This window comes from Siniperca chuatsi, linkage group LG18, assembly GCF_020085105.1.
Source record: "Siniperca chuatsi isolate FFG_IHB_CAS linkage group LG18, ASM2008510v1, whole genome shotgun sequence".
Taxonomy (NCBI): domain Eukaryota; kingdom Metazoa; phylum Chordata; class Actinopteri; order Centrarchiformes; family Sinipercidae; genus Siniperca; species Siniperca chuatsi.
In genome coordinates this window covers 16467028-16489827 of record NC_058059.1, presented here as the reverse complement: position 1 = coordinate 16489827, position 22800 = coordinate 16467028, and the positions used below count along the sequence as shown (strand labels likewise).

General features: G+C 38.7%; 1 protein-coding gene across 1 annotated transcript in view; it reads right to left on the bottom strand.

Moving 5' to 3' along the window:
* mmp17a (matrix metallopeptidase 17a) overlaps positions 1 to 22800 on the bottom strand; it is a 75155-nt gene that overhangs the window by 25893 nt on the left and 26462 nt on the right. The window contains exons 3-4 of the mRNA XM_044174666.1: positions 9775 to 9907; positions 8648 to 8783 (exon numbers count right to left, since the gene is read on the bottom strand). Of these exons, the coding sequence (XP_044030601.1) occupies positions 8648 to 8783; positions 9775 to 9907 (269 nt within the window). The remainder of the gene's footprint in view (positions 1 to 8647; positions 8784 to 9774; positions 9908 to 22800) is intronic.

The following is a 22800-nucleotide window of genomic DNA, read 5'->3' as shown; positions in this document are numbered from 1 at the left end:
TGTTGAAACAATTATTACAATTATTATTTGTTAGGAGAAATTTAGAACATGCTGAGCACTGGTTGACTATTTCATCCAATCAAAAACTTCAGTTGACCACTTCAGTTGTTTTTATTGTTTTGATCTTTTTTCATTATTTCTGCTTAACTCATTAAATAATTCAGTGTTTTTGAGCCAAAACATTTTCTATTTTATATTACACAATGGTACAATACAATGTCTGAAAATGTAAATACAAAAGTCATTACAAAAGTATTGGCAGTTCTTTGTATGCCACAGGTGAACTGACCCTATATCAATCTTAATGTATTATTTTACTTGACATAAATGATTAGCTATTTTTGCCAGTGAGTAACTGGCACTGAACTGAATTAATATGTCATGACTAAAATATGACAACACTTTTCCTGAAGGATATTCGTGACCAAGACAAGTCAAGACTAAGACTTTGATGAAATAAAAATGACCCCACAAATTAACACTATGAAATGATCCTTTAAATAATGACATATCTTTTACAGTCATATACTGTATGACCCATGTCAAAATTCTTCTCAGCTGCAGACATGAAGTACTAGAAATATACTGACTGCCAAAATGATTTGTTCCAATGAAAATTATCTCACCTACCTATTCTCACCTGTATTCCTAAATACAATGTGATTAATTCTCATGTCAATAAATGCATTTCAATTTTACATATGCAGTTGAACTTTTCAGTGTCTAATGAAGCGAAACCTGCGAGCTAGTTCAGGTAATCAACTCGAGTCCGCTGCTACACTCACTTACTCCTCTCACTGCAACATCTATCCAATGCACCCTTTCGATCATGACGGTGTACTTAATGGAATAGTTCGACATGTTGGGAAATACGCTTATTTGTTTTTTGACTTCCTGGAATCTACACTAGTTGTCTGGCAACCTCACTGTAATGCCTCCAGGAAGTCACTGCACACCTCAGTTTTTGTACAGTTTAAACAAACGAGATATAATTTGTGAATTAGTGAGCTTCAGAGATACTGGTAGACAGAGTTTCTTGACAGTCAGGCTCCCCTCCAGTCTTTATGCTAAGCTAAGCTAATCACATGCTTCATATTTAGCTTACAGACATAAGAGAGGTATTGATCCTCTCATCTAACTCTCGGCAAAAAACTCAATAAACATTTATCCCAACATGTCAAGCTATTCATTTAAGCCGCTAGTGGTCTGCTTACTTTTTTGCTGCATGCCTGCTGCCACACCCCTCACCTGACAGCTATGCTAACTCTTAACACACCACCGCTCATAAAGCATCTCCTCCACCCTAGCATCCACCTGTAATGAGTCTATGCTTCCCTAGGCTGGAATTATTATGATCACTCCCCACTCCCTGCTGTGCTGAGCTTAGTCTTACCATGTGGGGAGTGACAGGGTTAAAGCCTACACACCAAACATCAACACTGCACATATTCTGTATTCATAACAATCCATTCCATGTGAGTTGGCTGACTGAACTATATGAATATATTCTGTTTTTACATGAGTAACTTTTGTGGAACTTTTATTCATGGTACTGTTGTCACCTCAGTGGGAAACAAGTAAGAATGAAAAACGTGTTGATGATAGTCAAAAGTTGTGGTCAAGTTTTTGTGGGCAACATCATTGAATGTTTTTCTCAGCTCAGCTCTAAAAGAATAAACTTGCAGCTGATCAAGCTGATGGCTGTGTGATCATGTTTATTTTCTTGAAATTTCATGGCCGTGACTGATGAGCATTTAGAAAGCGATGAGCACATGAGCCAGCAGAGTTTGGAGAAAAAAAGTGCAGATGTAAGAGTTTTTGGCTGCAGCATAAAGCAGGAATCATCAGTGGCTCAGTGGCTGAGGGCTGTTTAGCAGCAACAGACCTCCTGAGCGTGCATCATTGACTCACAAATAAATATCTGAGAACAGAGTGTACTGTCAGACATTTCCACATCAATCAGATATAATACCTCTATAAAGAACTGCTTACATCAAAGAACACCCTGACACTACTGAGCAGGCAGTCCTGGGCAGACTGTTAATCCTTCGCTATGGTGCTTAACTGACAGAGGATGGAAGAGGCGGAAATAGCATGAGGAAGAAAGAGAGGAAAGAGAAAGGGGCATTGTTAGAGGCTGATGGGAATGAAGGAGGGATGAGAGAGTAAGCAAGCAAAGAGATGAAATATGCCACATATGTCACAGTATTATAGACGATTCTACACTCATCCATGCATTTAATAAAATAATAAAATAAATAATAATAATAACACAAAGTAGCAACATTGATATGGGTTTTATCTCACATAAATAATAGACCTGATACACATAAAAAAGGACCTATTTTTGACTGAAACCGAAATCAGCATTTCTGCAGATACCATGGCAACAGCGGTAATCAGAATGTGGATAATAACTAGTTTTTAATTAGATCAACTACTAACAAACTACTTGACTTGTTTTAAAGCAGGGTATGCTTGTCTTGGAGAACTTGGATTTGTGAAGGTGTTAGTCTCTCTTAATGTCCCTTGTTTAAAAAGGAAAGCTTCAATTTACCAAGTTGTAAGAAAAGAAAAGCTATTAACTGGATAGAAACACAGGTTTTGGTGACTGCTCAGATCTTTTTACCTTTAAATCAATAAGAGGAGGGCAACGTTTTGCAATGCATTTTAAGTGTAATGCATTATTTGGGCAAATTAACACCTGTCCACCATAACACAACCTATTCTTATTCCCCCTACAAAAAATCATGATGCTGAAGCAACAGTTCATGTAGGGGCAAATAAAGCCTTACATACACACATACAATAATACACAATACAATATATCCTTCCTATAGGCTGCTTTTCTACTGCACTGGAACAAAGTAAAATGAATTTCCCAACTGTCAAGATAATGGATGTACTGACAGGAAATGAGAAAGTATAACAAAATTATTGCAAGTTAACGTAATAAACCTTCTAGTTATCGTGTAAATGAAATGGCTGTGGGGAGTTGGGATCTTTTTCACAGTTGTAGAGTGACTGTGCTTATGTATAGGAGGTTTTACATCATATCTGACAGATGTAAAACGTCCTTTACCGAAAATGTCTATGAAGCCATCCTTGCAAGGTCTTTAGCCAAACTATGTTATAAATACGTAATAAGGAGGAAAAATAGCTTTTCCATTACAGACTCTATTACGCAATATTGTCTCAGAGTAATCCTGGTTGGTAAAAATGTGAGGGAAAACAACACTCCAATTACAATATGTTGCTTTTTTATATTGGGATACTGCTTCGACACACCTCTAGAAAATGTAACTGACATAAAAGTAGTTGAGAACAATTCAGTCCCTCTGTATTTCATCTATTGCAGACGGATATAAATGTTCTATGTGTGGTGTCGACAAAACAGGGACCTTGGGCCTGAATAAAGGCACAGGAAACCATAGCAGGCAAAAGATGTAAGATTACAGTGGATGTTTTTGAGTGTGTAAGTTTTGATTTTCCACCTCTGATTTTGAAGTTAAGCACAATAATATTACAGTAAATAAAGAAGTAAAGAAGTAAGCAAGCTGGTCCATAAAGAAGCAAGCAAGGAACCATACATTTTCCACGTTAAACAAAATATCTGGATACAAAAAATGCTTTAATTAAATTACACCTAAACACTACTGAAGCAGCAGTTCTGTATAGAATATCAATGCTTTACTATTTTGCTTTATTGATAAACCACACCATATGGAAACCTCTCAAAATGTGTCAGAATCTGAAATAAAAAAAGAATCCACAAGTGTTTATAATAAAAACACAGTAAATTTGCCATCTGTTTCTTGGCAGGAGCTCCAGGATGAAAAAAAAAATCTACAGAAGACACAAGGTCTATATATCTCAGTTTCCAGTAAAACGTGGTTGAGAGATGCGAGTAGAAAGGTGGCTTCACTGGACAGAAAAGACAGGCTGCCTTATTTCACAAAGCCGAGTGGGGCCGAGCTGAAGGCATCATAAGGCGTATGATTGGCAGTAGTAGGTTGGCAGTAGTAGGATGGAGGGAAGGAGAGAGAAAGAGAGAGCGAGTGATGAGAAAAAGCAAAATGTTCCAGTCGTAAAACAGCAGGTCTTCACAGCAAGTGTGCATGCTGGTCCCCTGAAGCAGATGTTGACTCTGTATAACAGTTTCGGTGCAGTGTGATGTTGGATTGCTGCCACCTGGTTTTCCAGGTCAGCTGAGAGCTCCCATGCAATCATGTCCTGACCCCAAAAACATTTCTGTATCTCTGACTGAAAGCCTCCGGTGGGTGGATGTGGGGGATTATTTCAACAAGGCAATGCCACAGGGACAAAGTCACCAGGTAATTTGTTATCAATAAGCCATAACCATCCTGCACCCAGTGGCAAGTGATTCATCCCTCTGAACTCATCCCTCTAGCAGTCTGATCTGTTACTTTTACTGCTGCAAACCAGTGTGGAGCAGGAAACTCAAAGCCTGATGTTGAAGAAGCTTATTCTCCCCAGCTGATTCTGGGTGGATGAACCAGCCCATCCCTGGGAAAATACGTTTATATTGGACGATCCTGCGCCTCACAATTTACGTCCATTGCCAATGTTCAGTGCCAATGGAGGGAGTAATGTTACCTTTATGTAGCGAGGAAGAAAGTTAGGATGTGGAAAAAGGGTGATTTTCATGCTCCTGAGCTGTCACAATCAATGTAAAGTAATACCTTTTTTTACCATAACCATGATCTTTCCTAAACCATAACTGAGTATTCTAGTTGCCTAGCCTTAATCCTGCGACGAACCGCTCATCATTACAAATGAATAACAATAGTAAAAAATAAATAAATAAAATAACAATTAGAGAGATTTCTTTGAGTGTTTTTCTTCTCACAGAATGTAAAGAATGTTAATCTGTGAACCAGACTGATTTTTAGAACTTTCTCTGGATCAGTAAAATAGCAGACAGATACTAGACATGTTTTCTCTTTATTTCTCTTAGAAAGGAGCTCAACTCAACATTATACAACGCTGCTTCATCCTGCTGCCTCATCATCTTCACCATTTTCTCTCAGTCCGAGCTAACTTCATTTCCTGTTCTGCTTTTACAGTAACTACCGCAGCCCCCTCACTCCCTTGTGCTCCCAGAGCCTTTCCATCATTCCTGCTTATCGACCTGTTTCTTCTATCCTCCAGTGCCCTGATGTCCTGTTTTCCATCTGCATCTCGCTTCATTCTGGTCTTCTTCTTTCTTACCTTAGATCTATTTGCCTCCTCAATTCATCATTCCACTGCAGGTTGCTTTGACCTATCCGGCCTGTGTGCTCACTTTCCTTAACTTGGGCTGGCCTGGCCGAAATAAAGACTTTCCTCAGGTACATAAATACTGGTTTAGCCAGTACTTTTCCACCAAACAGATGCTACCTTTTATTTGTGCTAAGAAAATCAGCTTGTCATGTTGTTAGTTTACAGTACCAGCATAATTTTCATCCCAACTGAAGCACTGTGAATACACTTGCAAACCAAACCTACTTTCTTGATAAACACTATTTCAGCATCACATATTCTGAAAGCATAGCCAAGATTTTCACAGCCTGCCTGTCTGTTTCAGTGTGTTCCTGCTGTCAGGTACACACTGCAGCTTTTGGCAAAGCAACACCACGCTAAACTGAGGTGCCCGTGCTGACCTGTCAGCTGTAAACACCCTGCTCCTCATCTACACAAAATCAATTTAACCACTTGCACTCGTGAAAAATGGCTCAACACTACAGTGTACAATGAGAGAAAAAGAAGAAAACTCTGTCTTGCAGAGCAGCATCGAATGTTGCTGTGGTTACTACATATAGTACTACACATGTTACACAAATTGACTTTACTGTTGGTTTCTTGTTTTTTCATGTTATTTTTGTGTGTGTGCCAAAATGTCTCATTAGCATGCCTAATTCTGCAGCTGTTAGCTCTCCTAAAGTGTAATCATAATATTTAGCAGTTTATTCCCTATGCGTAATTATAAACTTTGCAACTCCAAAACTTACATCCTATAATGTAACACTGACGTTCAGTACAAGCTAAAAGACCTGCGCTTGGTGTTGGAATAAACTAGGAGAGGGCAACTGATCAACTGTCACTTGATTTTCAACTAGACTAAGAGTCTAGCGTTTGCTAATTAGCATTAAACACAATGTACAGCTGAGGCTGATGTGAATGTCATTAGTTTTGCAGGTATTTGGTCATTAATCAAAGTATTTGATAAATTGAAATTTTGACCTGATGATGGCGCTAGATGGAAAGTGAAGGGATCACCAAAGTTATTACAGTTCATCTTGAGGGGGACATGAATGTGCGTACCAAATTTCATGGGAATCAATCGTAGAGGTATTTCACTCAAAACCACAAATGAGAACCTCATGGTGGCGCTACAGGAAAAGTCAGGGGATCACTGTCGTCAGTAGGCTACATTGTCTGGGAAGCATAAATGTCTGCACAAAATGTTGTGCCAATCCATCTGTTCGATGTTTAGATATTTCATTGTATAAGTTAAACCTTTGACCTGCTGAATGAAACATCAGGGGATCACTAAGGTCAGTAGGAGTTATCCTCTGGGGACCATGAATGTCTGCACAAATTTCATGGCAATTAATTTAATAGTTGTTGGGATATTTCCGTCTGGACCAAAGTGGTGAACCAACAAACTGACAGAAAATACACTGTTTTGTTTAAGGTTGGGCTGTGATTGGCTAGTTATGTCACCACAATGCAACACATGATTTTAAAAAAACAAAACAGGAAATGGTCCTATTTTTGAGCCGCAAAGAGCAATGCAACTCAAAGTGTCTGCAGTAAGGCACATACTAGCAGTGACTATACAATACATCATTTCAATTGGTAATAGGATAAGAATTGGTCAGACACGCCACTAAACAAGTTAGTTCAAGTCTGACTTCTCTCATCAGCAACAACACTGTTGGCTGAAATCTGGGAGAGGTCACTGCACATGAATGGGCAAAGAGAGCAGTGGGGAGATTTTATCAAAAGTTGGGGTAAGACGGTCATGCCTTGTGTCTGATGGCTGGCTGACTGAGAAGCACTGACCCTTTACAAACACCTCTCACCAGCAGGGAGAGGCAGAACATAGAGAGAAATCCAACCTCATGTGGGAGGGGACAGTGTGAGTGTATTTGTATCGCATTGTGTGCGTTCCTCTGCATGTGTGCATATGTACTATTCGTGTCTTGTTTGTACATGCTTGTGTGTGTGTGTGTGTGTGTGTTGTATCTACTGTATCAATGTGTAGTTTGTTGTCTTTTGCCACATGGGTACACAACACACATATCACACAAATTGGCCGACACACCAGCTTAGATCATGTTCTTGTTGAATCACCCTCGATAGCGTGTGTGAATCAGCACAGGCCAACCATATGTTTCACTGCTTCTTCCTCTGCTGTCTAACACTAAGCTGTATCCTTGACAGATGGTCCAGCTGCACTTAACAGCACCGTATTATTTTATCATGTACAGTATAAACTGCAGAATGACTCTGTGACGAAGCCTTTTATCTTTAGGATTCATAAATGACTTTGGTGTCTGAGTGGAACTGCATAGACCTGGAGATCAAATTATTGTGTGCAAAAACCATTCAGTGCAGTGCTCTTTCACAAGTATTTTAAATCCCTGCATATTTTATACACAACAGGAATTTGTTTCTTTGTATGTCATCTGAGAGGAGGGCAAGCCACTTTATCTTCCTCTGAGCCACGATTGATCCAGAAACCTAAAGATTTTCACCTTGAGGAAGAGTCACCTTATCTAATCTACCAAAGGATGCACAGATGGACAAAAATAGTGAAAATGAGATGGTTTATGACTCCTAGCTCCCTGTATTGCACTAATGTGATGTACTGAGTTGGACTGAACAGAATTGTGTTAGTCTTAGATAACTGGGTCTCATTTGACACAGACTGAACTATACTGAACACTGAAAGATTGTAGTATGTATTTGTACAATATCTTACTTATAAAATTGTAAGTAGTTAATTGTATCCTTAATTTTAGTGTGTTATTCCCCCCAGCCTAGTAGGATTCATTGGGCACATTTTCAGCAGTAGTTGGTGACTTCCTCTACTTGTTTCCAATGGGTTTAAACAGTTTTGCACACTGCTTATACACTCTGGGGGGCAGAAAACATAAATAAATAAAGAATATAACATTTTTGGAGGAGTGCTCTGAACACTTCAAGTTGAAAAATGTTCAAATCTGAGCTCAAAAACCCTGTAAAGCTTTCAAGAAAAGTTAGAAATTAGTTAGAAAACAACCTCTTTGATCTTACAGACAGATGTTATTACCATGGCTCAATTTTTATATTTCAGATTTGTTTGTTACTACAGTGCTTATGGTCTGGTTTATTGTTATGGCTAACATAGAGCACATAGTGACTAATGGCTTATTATGTGGTAGCCAAGCAACAGCAAGATGCCTCTCATTGCCAAAAACACACCATTGCGATGAGAACTCCTCATCCATTGATCCAAGTCCATTGTTTCAATGGTCTCACCTATGTGAAGTACCCTTCATCATTCAGCATTACTACAGATGTAGATGGTGAATCTTGACATTGATTTATGGATTTCTTTTTAGGTGTCCAGTAGATTGTGTATTTCATTTATCCCTACCTCCAGGATAGATGCCTCTTATTCCATTTGTTCTGAGGAATCAGGCTTCGTTTCCTGCGGCCCATTGTCACCTCTGCCTCAGAAACATCTGGCAGAGAACATCTGGGTGTTTTCATTAGACCCAGTGTCGCTTGGTCTAAAGAGGAGTGGAGAGGAGAGGTAATTGTGATACAGACTAATGGAGGTACATAAAAAAAACTAATATTAGTGTGACTCCATAAATATAACTTTATTACTTTAGTTTTATGACAGCTGGAAAACAAAGGTACTTAACACATGAATGCAGATTATATTTAACACAAACACACTGTATAAAGAATGTATAAAGTGGAAGACATTCTCCACTACGGTTCAACATCTGTTTGCAAATGAGTGTACTACTTGCAAATGTTTCAGTAACTCAAAATATATGTGCTCATATGCATACATATGTGCATGTACAGGAGATTATGAGTGGCAGAGTACGCCATAAATCAAAAAAGCTCTATTTGATGCCCTCTTACATGCACAGTCACACTACTATTCGGGCCATAAATAATACTTGCTCACACAACCACCCACCACTGTACTCTCTTAAAACCATTCACACAGACTATCATGCTTTCTACCCTCTGCAGTCGTGTATGTGAGATGGAGTAGTGGTGTGTACAAGAAAGAATGTTATTGTTTGTAGAAGAGAATTGTCGGGTGTGTGTGTGTGTGTGTGTGTGTGTGTGTGTGTGTGTGAGAGAGAGGCTGAAAACATGTAATATTATGTGAGAGAGAATAGTAGAGTGTATACCAGTCAATATACTATTATCCCTGTTGTACACACACCACTATTATAAATCACATAACATACTGTCATACTACTGTGTGTGTGTGTGTGTGTGTGTGTGTGTGACAGCAAGTATGATTTATGTTTACAAGATGTCTCAAGGTGTGTAGACATCTGCACAATCGGCATTATATTGCATTATATTGTACGGTATACCTTATATTTTCCTCCCCAGGTGCACTTTACATTAGAACACAGCTCACTCTCTCACTCTCATAAACTGTAGTCACAAAGTAAACACACAGAAACTCACACACCAAAGTACCAACATAATCCTCCCCTTTCAACACAATCACACACAGCCACATACCAAAGACTCCAGTCTCCTTCAGCCCTCCAAACTTCTGCATGGCTTTGATGGCTTTGGTCAGGGCCTCCTTGGTCTGAAGCTGACCAGTAACGGGGTCAGGGGGCGGGAGGTAGCCAAACTTGCTCAGCCAGTCCTGGAAGGGAAACAGTAGACACAGGGTTCAAGAGTCATCCCAGGCATTTCAAGGACTCCAAGTATCCCAAAGCAGCCGAGAACGTCTGACACCTGTTCATGTTTACTGTCTGTGGATACTGTGCGTCTATTGCTCATGTGCACAGTCAGGTTACGTGAGAGCTTTATGTCTGAATGCAACAGTTTGTACACACATTTCCTAAAATGGCACTCTGTTACTGTGAGCACAATCTAAAACCCCATAACTTCTTAACACAAAACGAACCATTAAAAAAGATCTTTTTCACAGCAGATATTTGAATATGTCACAGAAGGAAAAGGCAAAGCACATGTGCAACTGAATTCCATTTAGGTGTTCTAGTTCCAGGACCCTGGTATTGTGCATGTAGGCTCACTGCTCATGGCTTACTGGGACACTTACACTTAAATAGAACACAGCCATAATTAACATTATAACTAACACCTGTTCTTTTCCTGTAATGACAAGGCAAAAAGTCTGCTGTGAAGCCCTATAATGTTATCTAATATTGTATATAAATTAAACTATGCTTTCCAATGACACACATTTAACACATATACAGAAATAAAAGTTGGGGGAAAATGGAGGAAGAAACTCATATGTCTTTTTCACAGCAGACATGTTGACTTGTCATAGCAGGGGTGGACAGGTGTTACTAATAACATTAATGATGACCCAGTAAGACAATTTATTTTATTATTTATGTCTGTGCTTTTCCTTCTATAACATGACAAAATTACTTCTGTAAGAAAGGCCCTATTCATCTGCTTCCTCCCCATATTCTAATTACTGTTGGATTGGTTTTGCTTGTTTTTGCAACTTGCAAACTTTGTCTTGGACTGTTGAACACACATGTATGAACACATATTAAGTTTTGCTATAAAAAAAACAACTTGTGTGATTAGTGCATGAAGAGTCTTTCCTTTGGTTGCTATTGCGGTTGGGGATAGTGTATTCATGTTCAAGTTGTGTCAATTTGATAGTGAAAAGTATTCATTTCCTGAAAGATTCATTTTGATTTACAGTCAATCATGTCCTAAAATCTGCCATCTTTCTTGTTCTAACCGAATCTAGCCATTTCTCTTTGTATCAATCTCTCTCTTGCTGCCTCTTGTTCTCTCTGTCCTCCATCTATCTCAGCTCCACCCCTCCATGATCTGATAGCCAGTAAAGTCTGTTTTTTAATGGGTTTTTGATCAGCACTCATCAGAAATGAGTGACACAGATCGATAGCACGGTAACTGTTCTCTATTGAAAACACTGGGAAAATTCCATTAACTAAATAATTGACTTTAGTTCTTTCACAGCTGTCTGTTGACTGATATTTGCCCCCTCATCCTTGGCTTTGCTTAGCAGAAAGTTTACAGAATACAGATGACTCCAAGTATCATCTGGGATGATGAGAAAGAAAAAGAAGTTTGACAATTTATAGGAAGCAGAGGGCAAAAAAAGTGTGTCTGAATAACAAGTTAGACAGTAAGAAAGGTGAATTATTTTGGTTTTTATTTTTCATAAGAGACAATACAAAAATGTTTCTGGATTTATCTGATAAATAAGGAAATCAACAAAAATCTTCCTATTTTTTCTTCTTTGCTTTCTGTTACCAGAAGCCCTGCAAACTGTGGTGAACAGCATCTTCTTTGGGTGCCCTGGTAGCCTAATAGTTAAGGTACTGTACATATCACATAACCGCAAAAGCCACGGTTTGAATCCCGGCCAGTGGACCTTTATTGCATGTCGTACCCTTCTCTCCCCCCATGTTTCCTGTCTCTCTCTACTGACTGTGTGTGTATAAGAGTTAAGTTCTTGTTTACTGTAAGAACAATGCATGGAGACAGGCTTTTCATTTATAATAATAAAACTTAAGTAACTGTCTATGTGATGATGTGCTTTTAGTATCTGCGCTCTTGCCAGGTGGTTGAAACCTGGCTTAGATATAAAAGGCGGATGAGGGCAGGTGTATGATTGAGACATTCTGTAAGTATATTATCACATATCCAGCAGTTAAAAGGTTAGAAACATAAGGAAAAAAGAAAGAAAATTAAGAAAATGAATGATGAAATAAAATGTGGTAGTTGTAGGAAAACTGGAAAGATAAAAAGAAGTAGCTGATTCAGAAGTCTCAGCCTGATGCAGTTGACATGTAGTATACAGTATGTGTGGTCTTGGTCAAATGCATTGGGATTCTGGTGGAGGATATGCTGAGCAGGAGGTTCCAGCTAAGCACTTTAAGGTTCAAAAGCCACCCAGCCCGTTTTTCAGTGACTGAATGATATGTCAGCATGCTGAACATTTTGGCAGGATGTAGCGCCAGAAAATTAAATACAGTAAGGCTATACTGATCCCTGTTGTAAAATTTCCATGTCAGTTTCTTCCTGTCCACAGGGCACAGCTCAGGGTCAGCTACAGAATAACTGTGAGCTGTAGGTGAAACTCACTCACTCACAGGATGATTAGCTAGGCGTGCTCATTATGTTGTTTGCAGTCACGTGATTCCGATAACGCTCGAATTCAGAATGAGGCAGGAAGTGAAAGGCAGAATGGATGAGATGGACGGAAGCCCGTACTGTGCTAGTTATTGTTTACTCATTGTGTCGTCCCAGTCAACATGTGTGTGAATTCGGGAATCGCCCAATTCATTCTTAAATTATGGCTAAAAACCTATTTAGAGGTCACAATTAACTTTGACCTTTGAGTCAAAAGTGTCACCTATTCAGTGTCCAAACAACTGTGAAATATGGTCACAGTCTCCCCTTCTGGTCCTGGTTTTCCAGGACATTGTGATGTCACAATGAAGTTGACCTTTGACCCTTTGGGTAAAAAATGTCATCATTTCATCGTTGTATGCCATTAAACATCTATGTGAAATTTTGTCATAACTACCGCATCAATTCTTGAGTTATGGCTAAAAACGTGTTTGTCAAGGTCATTTTGAGCTCACAGTGACCTTTGACTTTTGAGTCAAAAGTGTCATTAATTCATTGTCCGACAAGCTGTGAAATATGGTCATCAATTCTTGAGTTATGGCCAAAAATGTGTTTTGTGAGGTCACAGTGACCATCACCTTTGACCAAATTCTAATCAGTTCATCCTTGAATCCAAGTGGACGTTTGTGCCAAATTTGAAGAAATTCCCTCAAGGATTTCCTGAGATTTCACGTTCACGAGAATGAGACAGACGGACAACCCGAAAACATAATTCCCCTGGTCATGGCTATTGCCGCTGCGGAGGCATAAAAACTGACTCTGTGCTTAACACAAATGCAAACGAAATACTATATATATACAACCACACTAGGCTTGTATGCCTCAGTGGAACAACTGAGCATTTTTTGCATACCAGTTGGTGTGAAAACCACAAAGAGATCATCAATCAAAAGTGCTGTCTGTTTTAAAGCAGCATAAGGTAAGGCAATATGTGTTGCACCTTTCAAATGCTGAGGCAATTCAAAGTGCATTACATAAAGCACAGAAATGCATTAGCACATCTGAAATGAAGTAAAACACAAAAAATAATGGGCAGTACAGTTTCAGTGCAGTAGCTGCATATAAACTAAAGAACATTGCTATTTTCTCATAAAAAGACAATACAGTCTAGACAGACAAAACAGGTGAAATTCAGCTGATCTGCTACTGAGTATAATTAAACTGGGTGTAATCCATGTGAAAAACTACTGAAAGGCAGTTTTTATTAGATATGTATTAGTACTGTATATAGTGGTAGCCTATATCTAAAACAATAGAGAGACATGCAATATACAGTATATAACAAGCCACATTGTAATATTCAGCAGCATGTGTAAACCACTGTGAGTGTGATCACAGAAGTGTTAGACACTGCTGATGCTCAGATGCCTTGGAGCAAATGTTCAGTAGTAAAATGCATGACACTAAAGGCCACGTTTGATTACACAGAGGCCAAACATCTCGCCCTCATGCAGAGGGAGAAAACGCTGTATGTGATGAAAGAACTGAAGCCGCCCATACAAGTTTATTCTCTCTAAATCTGTGATTAACTGTAGCACGACGTGTGCTTTTTTAATCATGCATTATTAAGACATGCAGACACAGAAAATGGTGCACAAATTGATGTCTAACACTCCAGTATTCCTATATTCTTGTGCCTCAAATGAGAGGAATGTATTCAGAAAACATACTCTGCCAAGCCCGCTGCCACTTCAGTGAGCTCTATTTCTGAACAATCAAAACCTCTCTTTGTAGTAAGCTGTCATGTTTCAGTTGCTGTGCTGTGGTCGGCATAAAAGTTTACATTCTTTATATTTCTTATCCAAGTTGTAGAGCCGAACATAAAAACAACTGATTCGACAAACAAGTAAACAACTGGCTCACGAAGTTAGAGCTGCTTGTCTCTTGATGTAAACGGAGGAATAATTGTTCTTGACACATTATCACTTGGTACATGAAATGTATAAAAACTACCCATTCTTACATATAACTACTTCTTGTATTTATTTATTTTTTTTGCTACATTAAGCAGAAAAAGGCTAATTCAGGAAAACACATTATTTCGAGACAGTAACACTATTTTTTGATTAGTTTGATACTGTTGGATATAGTTATCTCATTGTCTTATTGTCCTCCATGCTGTGTTGCAGACTAGCAGGTGCACATTTTCACTACGTTTACGTGAAATTGTCTCTGTATATATACAACGTGTGCATCATTGTGGGTCCCAAGTTGTTAATTATTAAATGTACCAATGCCTTGCTGGCTTTTTCCAGAAGGTAAAAGGTTGAACTCTTTATCGGAGGAGCTTTCTTGTTGAATTAGAGTTAGACAACAAGACTAAGAATCTACAGCCATGCTAGCGGCTCTGTGAGGCTGTACGAAATGCTAACATCAGCATGCTAATGTGCACATGAATACAATGCTAACATGTTGATGTTTAGCAGGTAATTTTTACTGTTTACCCTCTTAGTTTAGCATGTTAGCATGCTAACATTTGCTAATTAGCACTAAACACAAAGTACAGTTGAGACTGATGCAATGTCATTAGTTTTGCAGGTATCTGGTCATAAACCAAAGAAATTAACAAAGTGAAAACCTTGAACCTGATGGTGGCACTAAGTGAAAAGTTATTACACTTTGTCATGACTATGACTAAATGTCAACCTTATGGTGGTGCTAGAGGAAAGGTCAGGTTTCACCAAATATGATACAGGATTCATCCTCTGGGTGCCATGAATGTCTGCACCAAATTTCATGGCAATCCATTCATCGGTTGTTGAGATATTTCAGTCTGGACCAAAGCGGTGGACTGACAGACCAACATTGCCATCCCTAGAGCCATGGTACTAGCATAGCTAAAGATAAAGTAAGCTATGCTTGAGTAGGATATATGTCAGCCAAATGGATTTTTTAAGAACCTGGTAACCCAAATGTTGCCCTCCTTATTACTGATCTACAAAGCATTAATGAATACTTCACAAATAGTTAATTATTAATAAAGACATAGTTACAACTCATATACCTTTTGTATAGAATATTTTATCAGCAGTCCAGTACCCCTAGAAATGATCTTGATATTTAACATTTCTGCAGTGCAAAATTTACGCCCAATGCTAACGTTCAGTGCCAATGCAGAAACCAGTGTGACCTTTATTTAACAAGGCGGAAAATCAAGAGTGTGGTGGTTGAGACAAAAAAAGCTGGCCCTGAATGTTAAAAACTTTGTCATTGAACATAATCTGGAGTTTTGCAGAATCATCCAAAATGAACATTCTGTCTGGTGATAGGGTTGTTTATTAGAAAGTGGTATGTCATTGTGCTGTGTGTGGACCCAGTGCAAGGTTGTTGTTCTACACTGTCAAGAATCCCAAACTCTGTCATCTATCTAACTGTCAGGACTGCCTACTGTTCAGAAAGGTGACTGTACAGTGACTGTGACTGATTGTGTATGTGTGAGTTAGAGTGTGTGAAAGCAAAATGAAGTCAGAACTTAACCCCACAAAACACCTCACTCAGAATAGACACTCAGCAGGGAAAAACAGGTGAGAGAAGATGTGGGAGAAAATAGAAAAAGGGGAAGACAGAGAAAGATGCTGAGGAAGATGGGGGGAGACCTCGGATGAGAGGGGCTTCTTGAGTCTTAAGATCTATTCATCCTCAAGGGAGCCTTCTGTTGTACAGCCTTGTAAACATCAAACCAAACCACTGACTATGATTTCACACACCACAAGAGAGAGAGAGAGGGAGTGCGTAAATGTGAGTCATGCATGAGCTGCATGAATAACATCGACCAAAAAAAAAAAAAAACACACAGATGCAACACACATATAAAGTTCTTCCCATGATTCCTATTGGCCTTATTCCATCTGACCTTCCTAAAAATGGATATATGGTCTTTCAGAACAAGACTGGACAGTTGCATCACCTGGTGTGTGTTTTAATACCAACTTATATGGAGACTTTAATCAATAAAAGGGGAATATTGTAGGTAGAGTCTGTTTTATAGTTTTATAAGCTCCTGTGAAGACTTTACTACTTTATTTCCAGTGTAAAAACAAGTTTCCTATTCAACTGACACGAATTCAAGCTGACCACAACTTCTGTTTTCTATAAAGGACAAAACACCCAACTTTTTAACAGCCACTTTTCAAGCCAACAAAGGGGAGAGTATAAGTACTAAATAAACAGATTTAAGGTTTCATACTAAAAAAGATTCACCATATCTTAAATATAAATAGACCATTGTGGAATGCATTAAGGAGAAATAATTGAAAACTGAAGAAGTGTTTGAAGTTCATTCTGGATTGTGTCTATGTTAGAGAGTTTAATGATGGAAGTGCGGGCAGTATAATGGGTATTGATCAATAATGCCATACCATTTATTGCGCATGCACCAATAAAGACTGGCTTCTTTACACGGAATGAAAAGAGTCTTGGTAACGTGCAGGGAGCAATCATCTTAATAGGATATTTTAATCAAGTGATGGATGGATTCCTTGACATACGCAGATATAAGGGGTCATCTTGCAAAAGGATAGTGTGACAGCCCAGCTGAGGCTGACATACAGTAAGTGTGAGTGATATATTGAGAACAGCAAATGAGGAAAAATGTGCTTTTGTACACAGGATGAATTGTATAATGAAATAACTTGATCTCTGCCCCCCACCCCCACCCCCCTCACTGACTAAGTGCTGCTCCTGCTCATCCTGACATGAGGCCAGTAAGTGAACATGATTGGAATCAGTCTCTTACAAAACAGAGGCACGAAAGGGTGACAGAAAAGAAACAGAGTGGAAAAAGGGGTCGATTGAAGAGAAAAGAGCAGCAAGTTAGCGAGAGCAGTTGAGAGGCGGGCGGAAGCATAAAGCCGATCTTGTCAGCTGGTCCTCCTTATCGCTCGCAGGTCAAGGACTCAAATGGACAAAAGGGAGAGTAGAGCTCAAGACAAGAACAGAGACAGTGAGTGTCAGACAATCTGACACGGTAGGGATGGATGTGATGTGACAATGATGTAAAGATAGCAGACACAGAGACATACATCTTGTACTGGATAGAAGCAAGTAATGGAAGGTGGTTGAATTTACATCATAATTAGGATAACAGTAATAGACCTGTGTTAATAATAACTAGAATTATGCTTTCCAAACAATGCTTGTAAGCTACACAAATTTCTTTTCTTTTAAAATGTTGTTTATTTACATTATATATTACAAGAATTTGGTTGAAACTTACTCTGCATTCATTGTGCAATGTGTGTTGAAAGTGCTGTTGTCACTTGATCTCCCACAGTTGTTTTAATTTAGAAATGAAGCAGTCCGGAGGAACTTATGCGAAATACATAAATACACACTGAATCACTGTACTGAACAGAAATGTTTTAAAAATGTACATGTTCAAAAAGAAAGATATTTTAATATTGGTTTTTAATATAGAATGGTGTCACCGTTTCTATTCCTTTATGTCTCTCCATACATTCACTAATTTATCTTGTCCAGTAGTTCTTTCCAAATTTCCCATTTGCATTAATCATTACATTTGGTAATGTATGTGCCAACACATCAAACCACTTATTTCTCAGATTAGTAAGACAATAATTATGCAATGATACACAGAATTCACAAGGATTAGTAAAAGCAGTCAATGTAAACAGCTAGAATGAAAAAAATACAGCAAAGCGTTCACTGCACACTGTTCACTGCTTCACTAAGATAGTACACTTTTAATTATACACTGCTTTTCACAGGGTGGCTGTAAAACACCCTGCTACAATATTGCAGGGTGCTACACAGCTAACTGAGCACACAGCCACAAACTGTACAAATTCAAAAGCCCTAACATGTTAGGTCACAGCCATATAGCAGGCAACTGCTTATTAATCGTGCCTGCATTTTCAGTCTTTCAGGTCTATAAAAACAGCATGTACACTCACGACGGGCCGGGTTATGGTAGAAAAGAACTAGTTCGTACAATGTTTTCCAACCACATCAGAAGGCAAAAGTGTTTATAGTTGTTCCGAACGGCCACACTGGCACCGAACACAGCCCCCCGCCCAATCCGACATCAGAAAGGCGTGTGGGGAGGGGATTTCCGAAGCTATTTGGCCATCCGACAAGCAGTTCTGATGGAGTATACTGGCAGTAACTCCTGTAAACACTTACAGAGTGTACTGACCAAGGACACGTCTAACAGAAACAAGCTAAGACCTGTATGATCTGTCAAAACTAGAACTTTGCAGAAAATGTATGAAGAGTTAAAACATAGAAAAGGGTTGTAGAGTAAGTATCTTTCATTTAGACATGATGCCATTGCTTACAGAGTAAAAGCTACATGTAGAATGCTATATTTATTGTGTACAAATACACACTTTCATGAATTTAAATAATGGTTCACAACCCGAGCGTCAAGACCCCCAAGGGCTCGCAAGATACCCTGTAACTAATTTGTGTCAAGTCATGCCATTTAAGCGTCTGTCTTTGGAATTTACTTTGACACCCTGATGAAGACCTTTAGCCAAAATGTGTAGGTGCCAGGCTTTTTATTATACTCAGGACTCAGTACCTTGGAATCTTATTTTTGGGTTGCAAGATAAAAATGATGGGTCACAAGATTATTATCAAGATACAGTAAGAAATAAGAAAAAAACACTTTTTTGTTCGCTTTTATTTTGGAATACTGGATAGTTTCTCAAAAAAGCTATTCAAATGAGACAATCTGAGTAGGGAACATCACTAGACATTGTGATGAAGGGCTGTGAGTAGACATTGTTTTGCTTAAAAGTGGAAAGTCAAAAAGGTTAGGAACCACTGCATTAGAGGATATTGCCACTTAAGTTATCTACTTAGAAACATTACTGGAACTAATGTAGTTGTCAGTCTGGGTCTCATCCACTTAAACATCCCAGAAATGACGAAGCAACAAGTCACCAGAGTGTATAACACAATTCTGAAGTCTTTGATACAGCGCCAAAGCACTTAGTTCCAGTAAGCAACAAATCCAGTTTGTATTTTATCCACACTTCTTTATAATAGGAGTGGAAAATCAATCCATACAATATTCTCAGTTTTGTTCTGCTATAATTTAATAGTTCTCACACACACACACATGCTCTATGCTTCTCAGCCTCTCATACAAATTGACAATGGGTATTAAAGTAGGTATTAAATCATCTGCAGTTTTGTTTATTGTTCTATTTCGTGCTACATTATCTGTGAAATAAAATTTGTTTGCTCTGAAATGCTGAGCACTGGTCAGTATCATCCTATTACAGTAAGGAGTACAGCAGGTAAACGGCTACAGTAGCTATTTCTTGTTCTGTTTCATCTCTCCGTCTCTTCCTACGCTTCCCCTTTTCTTTGTCTACCACCGTTTTCTCATTTTTGCTTAGGTTTGTCTCCATGGACTCACGGCCTTGCTCCCTGCCTGTTTGGGCAATGCTTCATGTATTTACAAGCATGTTGTGATGAAAAACAAGAGTGATACTCACCATAAAGATGAGAGAATAGAAAGAGAGTGTAGACACTGAGACAGGAAGACACAGAAACCAGAGAGGTAGACAAAAACTGCCTATAAACAGCCTTTAAACAGAGCATTCTGTATTTAACTCAACTACATTCCCTCATCCTCCTGTTACAGATTGAAGTCATTCCAACATCATAGAACACATCCTGCCAGATGGGACGAACTCTCTTCCCGATTCACAAAAAGGTCAAAGTTCACCCTGCCATCCCTTCAGCCTCTACATAAAGCTCAATCTGTTTCATCCTGCTCCACTGTCTGACAAAACCTCACTCTGTTTCTCCCAATGAACAGCTGACCTCAGGCTTATTGACAAGAAATGAGTCACTGGGAGACGCTTAACCCCACGACCTCACTGTCTCTCAAAGTCCAATGAAGTAGCAGTGGCAACTTTAGCGTTTACATTGTTGTTTAAATGCCTCGGGAACAAGGGCAGACCTTTACTTTACCGTCCGTTAAAAGGTTATGAAGCTTTAAAGTGCTTCTACAAAGCAGACAGAAAAGGGTTCATATTGAGTAGAACTTTACAGAAAAGACTTGAAGTTGTGCTGGATGACTGCAGTCTTCATTCAGCAACAGTTTCCATGGCTCTTTTATACTAACATACAGAAGCTAATTTGAGAAATTCTCTAAAGATCCAACTAAGGAGTAACAAAGTTTTTGGAAATCTATCAAACGACACAGCAAAGGGTAGGAGTAACCTTTAAGAGTAGCTCGCAAGTAATCACATGTATGCTCAGAAAGGAAGGATTTGACTTCTGCTGCCATTTTTCCTTCTTTTAAAAACTTCATACATTTTTTCAGTGATTATTCTGCTAAAGCATTTAGGATTTTGAGTTTTTCATTTAATTTGTTTGAAATTTCTAATATCTTGGGGAGCAATTAAAGGTGCCCTGTGAAGATTTTTTGTAAACAAACTAAAGTTATGTTTACATTCAGTGTTTCTTAACAAAACCCATTGTGTGTACCCTTGAGGTCTTACAAATGTGTGTTTCCTTTGCAGAGCCGATTTTTTAAAGTATTTTAAATAAAAATGGTTTGTTTACATCAATCTTTGCTCGCTAGCAGTCTTCTTCCCCGATGCCTTTATTGGTGCATTGCTACATATATTCAACTGTCAATCAGTGGAATAGCAAGAAACCATCGGCAGGATGGTTAGGGATGAGACAGGGATTAAATGATAGAAAACTGACCAAAGGGGAATCTACTGTACTGTATCTAAATACTGTATGTAATGTGGTACAGTCTCACACATACAAGAGGGACTATTCAAAAAACATCTCCTAATCCACCAAAAAGTCTATTAAAAAATTCCTGCCCCATTCTGCGTCACATCAATCAACACAAAATCTCTCCTCTCAGCCAAGAAGATTTCTCCAAACCGTTTCTCTCCATAACACCCAGGGAGTGTATGAAATAACTGCAGCGATGCTATCATTCTCCAAAGCAGTTGGAGCAGCTTTCCGTTTTATATCACCGGCTTATTCTGAGAAATCGTTTACTTAAAGCATTACACTGGGATGATATAACAGGCAGGCAATGACAGCTTGTGTGTTTGACTAAGGAGCTCATAAAAACTGAAACCAGTGGCAGACTTTTAAAGCAAACACCATTTCCTGAAGAAATGAAGGATTTAGTCTCACCTGTGCAAACAGAGACGGTGAAAAAAACAGGATATAAGAAATAGCGGGAGAGAGAAATTGCAGGTGATATTCAGTACAGCCTTAGAAACATGTTTGATCACACCAAAACATTGCTGCAGGATTGACAGGCAGTAAAAAGTGACAACTGAGCCTATATATAATCTGTTTTCTGTGATACATTTCCCTCACCTGTTGTCTTGCTTCTCACAAACAGGACCTCTCTAGTCAAAGAAAGATGAACTAGACTTTCCGCCAACCAGAGAGCCAGACCCCATCTGTGATTTAACACCCTCCAGATGACTGGTCTGATCTACAACAAGGATGCTTACAGGCTGAAGTGAAGGACTTACAGTATCTCAGTGGTGTAAAGATAATCTCTTTCTCAGTGCTGACAAAACTAAAGAGATCATCACTGACTGTAAATAGAGTCACCCATATTCCAGTAAATCGCAATGTGCAGTGGAAATTACCACTTCCAAATTTGCCTTTCTGCTGATGAGTGCAATATACAGTATATCTCCTGTAATGAAACACAGGGCACAGTGGTTGTTTTAAGGTGGAATAAGCAGCATGAGAGTATAGGGGAAATCTCCATAGTCAAGCAAAAACATGATGGTCAATGGTTTTTCTATTTGTGCTTTTGTTCTGTTGGATGGATTACCATGAATTTGCTACACACATTATCCCGCTGTATCTTTAAATATCCTGAAGACTCTTAACAAAAATGATTTTTCTGGCTTTCAGAAAAATGTATAGCTTTCACACACACATATGCAGTATTTTTCTGCTGCAACAAGAGGGTGTGGGGCAACATAAAAAAAACATTCACATAGGCCATTATTTATTTACATTATCACTATTTGTAATCATAGTTTACACTCATTTTAGCTTTTCATTTGTCCACAGGCAGACTTAATAATAGCAAGCCAACAGGGTCACAGATATGAGTCACCACTAGTCAACTCTAAATAGACTATGGTGTTATTTTGATCTACTATATGCTGTGTATTTTTAACCACTACTTAGTATCTTTGAAATTAGCTTGCAAATGGATTGGGATGAGGTAGACTAGATATGGTGACTGTATTTTCTGTAGTCAATACGTCGTTGTGCATAGTTTTTATACTGTGCAAAACATCTTGTATTTTGCCCATGAGAGTAGTCAAGGCACAAGCTTTTCACTGGGTTGAAATGTGCTGCTATAATTGTAATGCAGTTGATAATAAATTGCCTAAACTTGAACTTAAA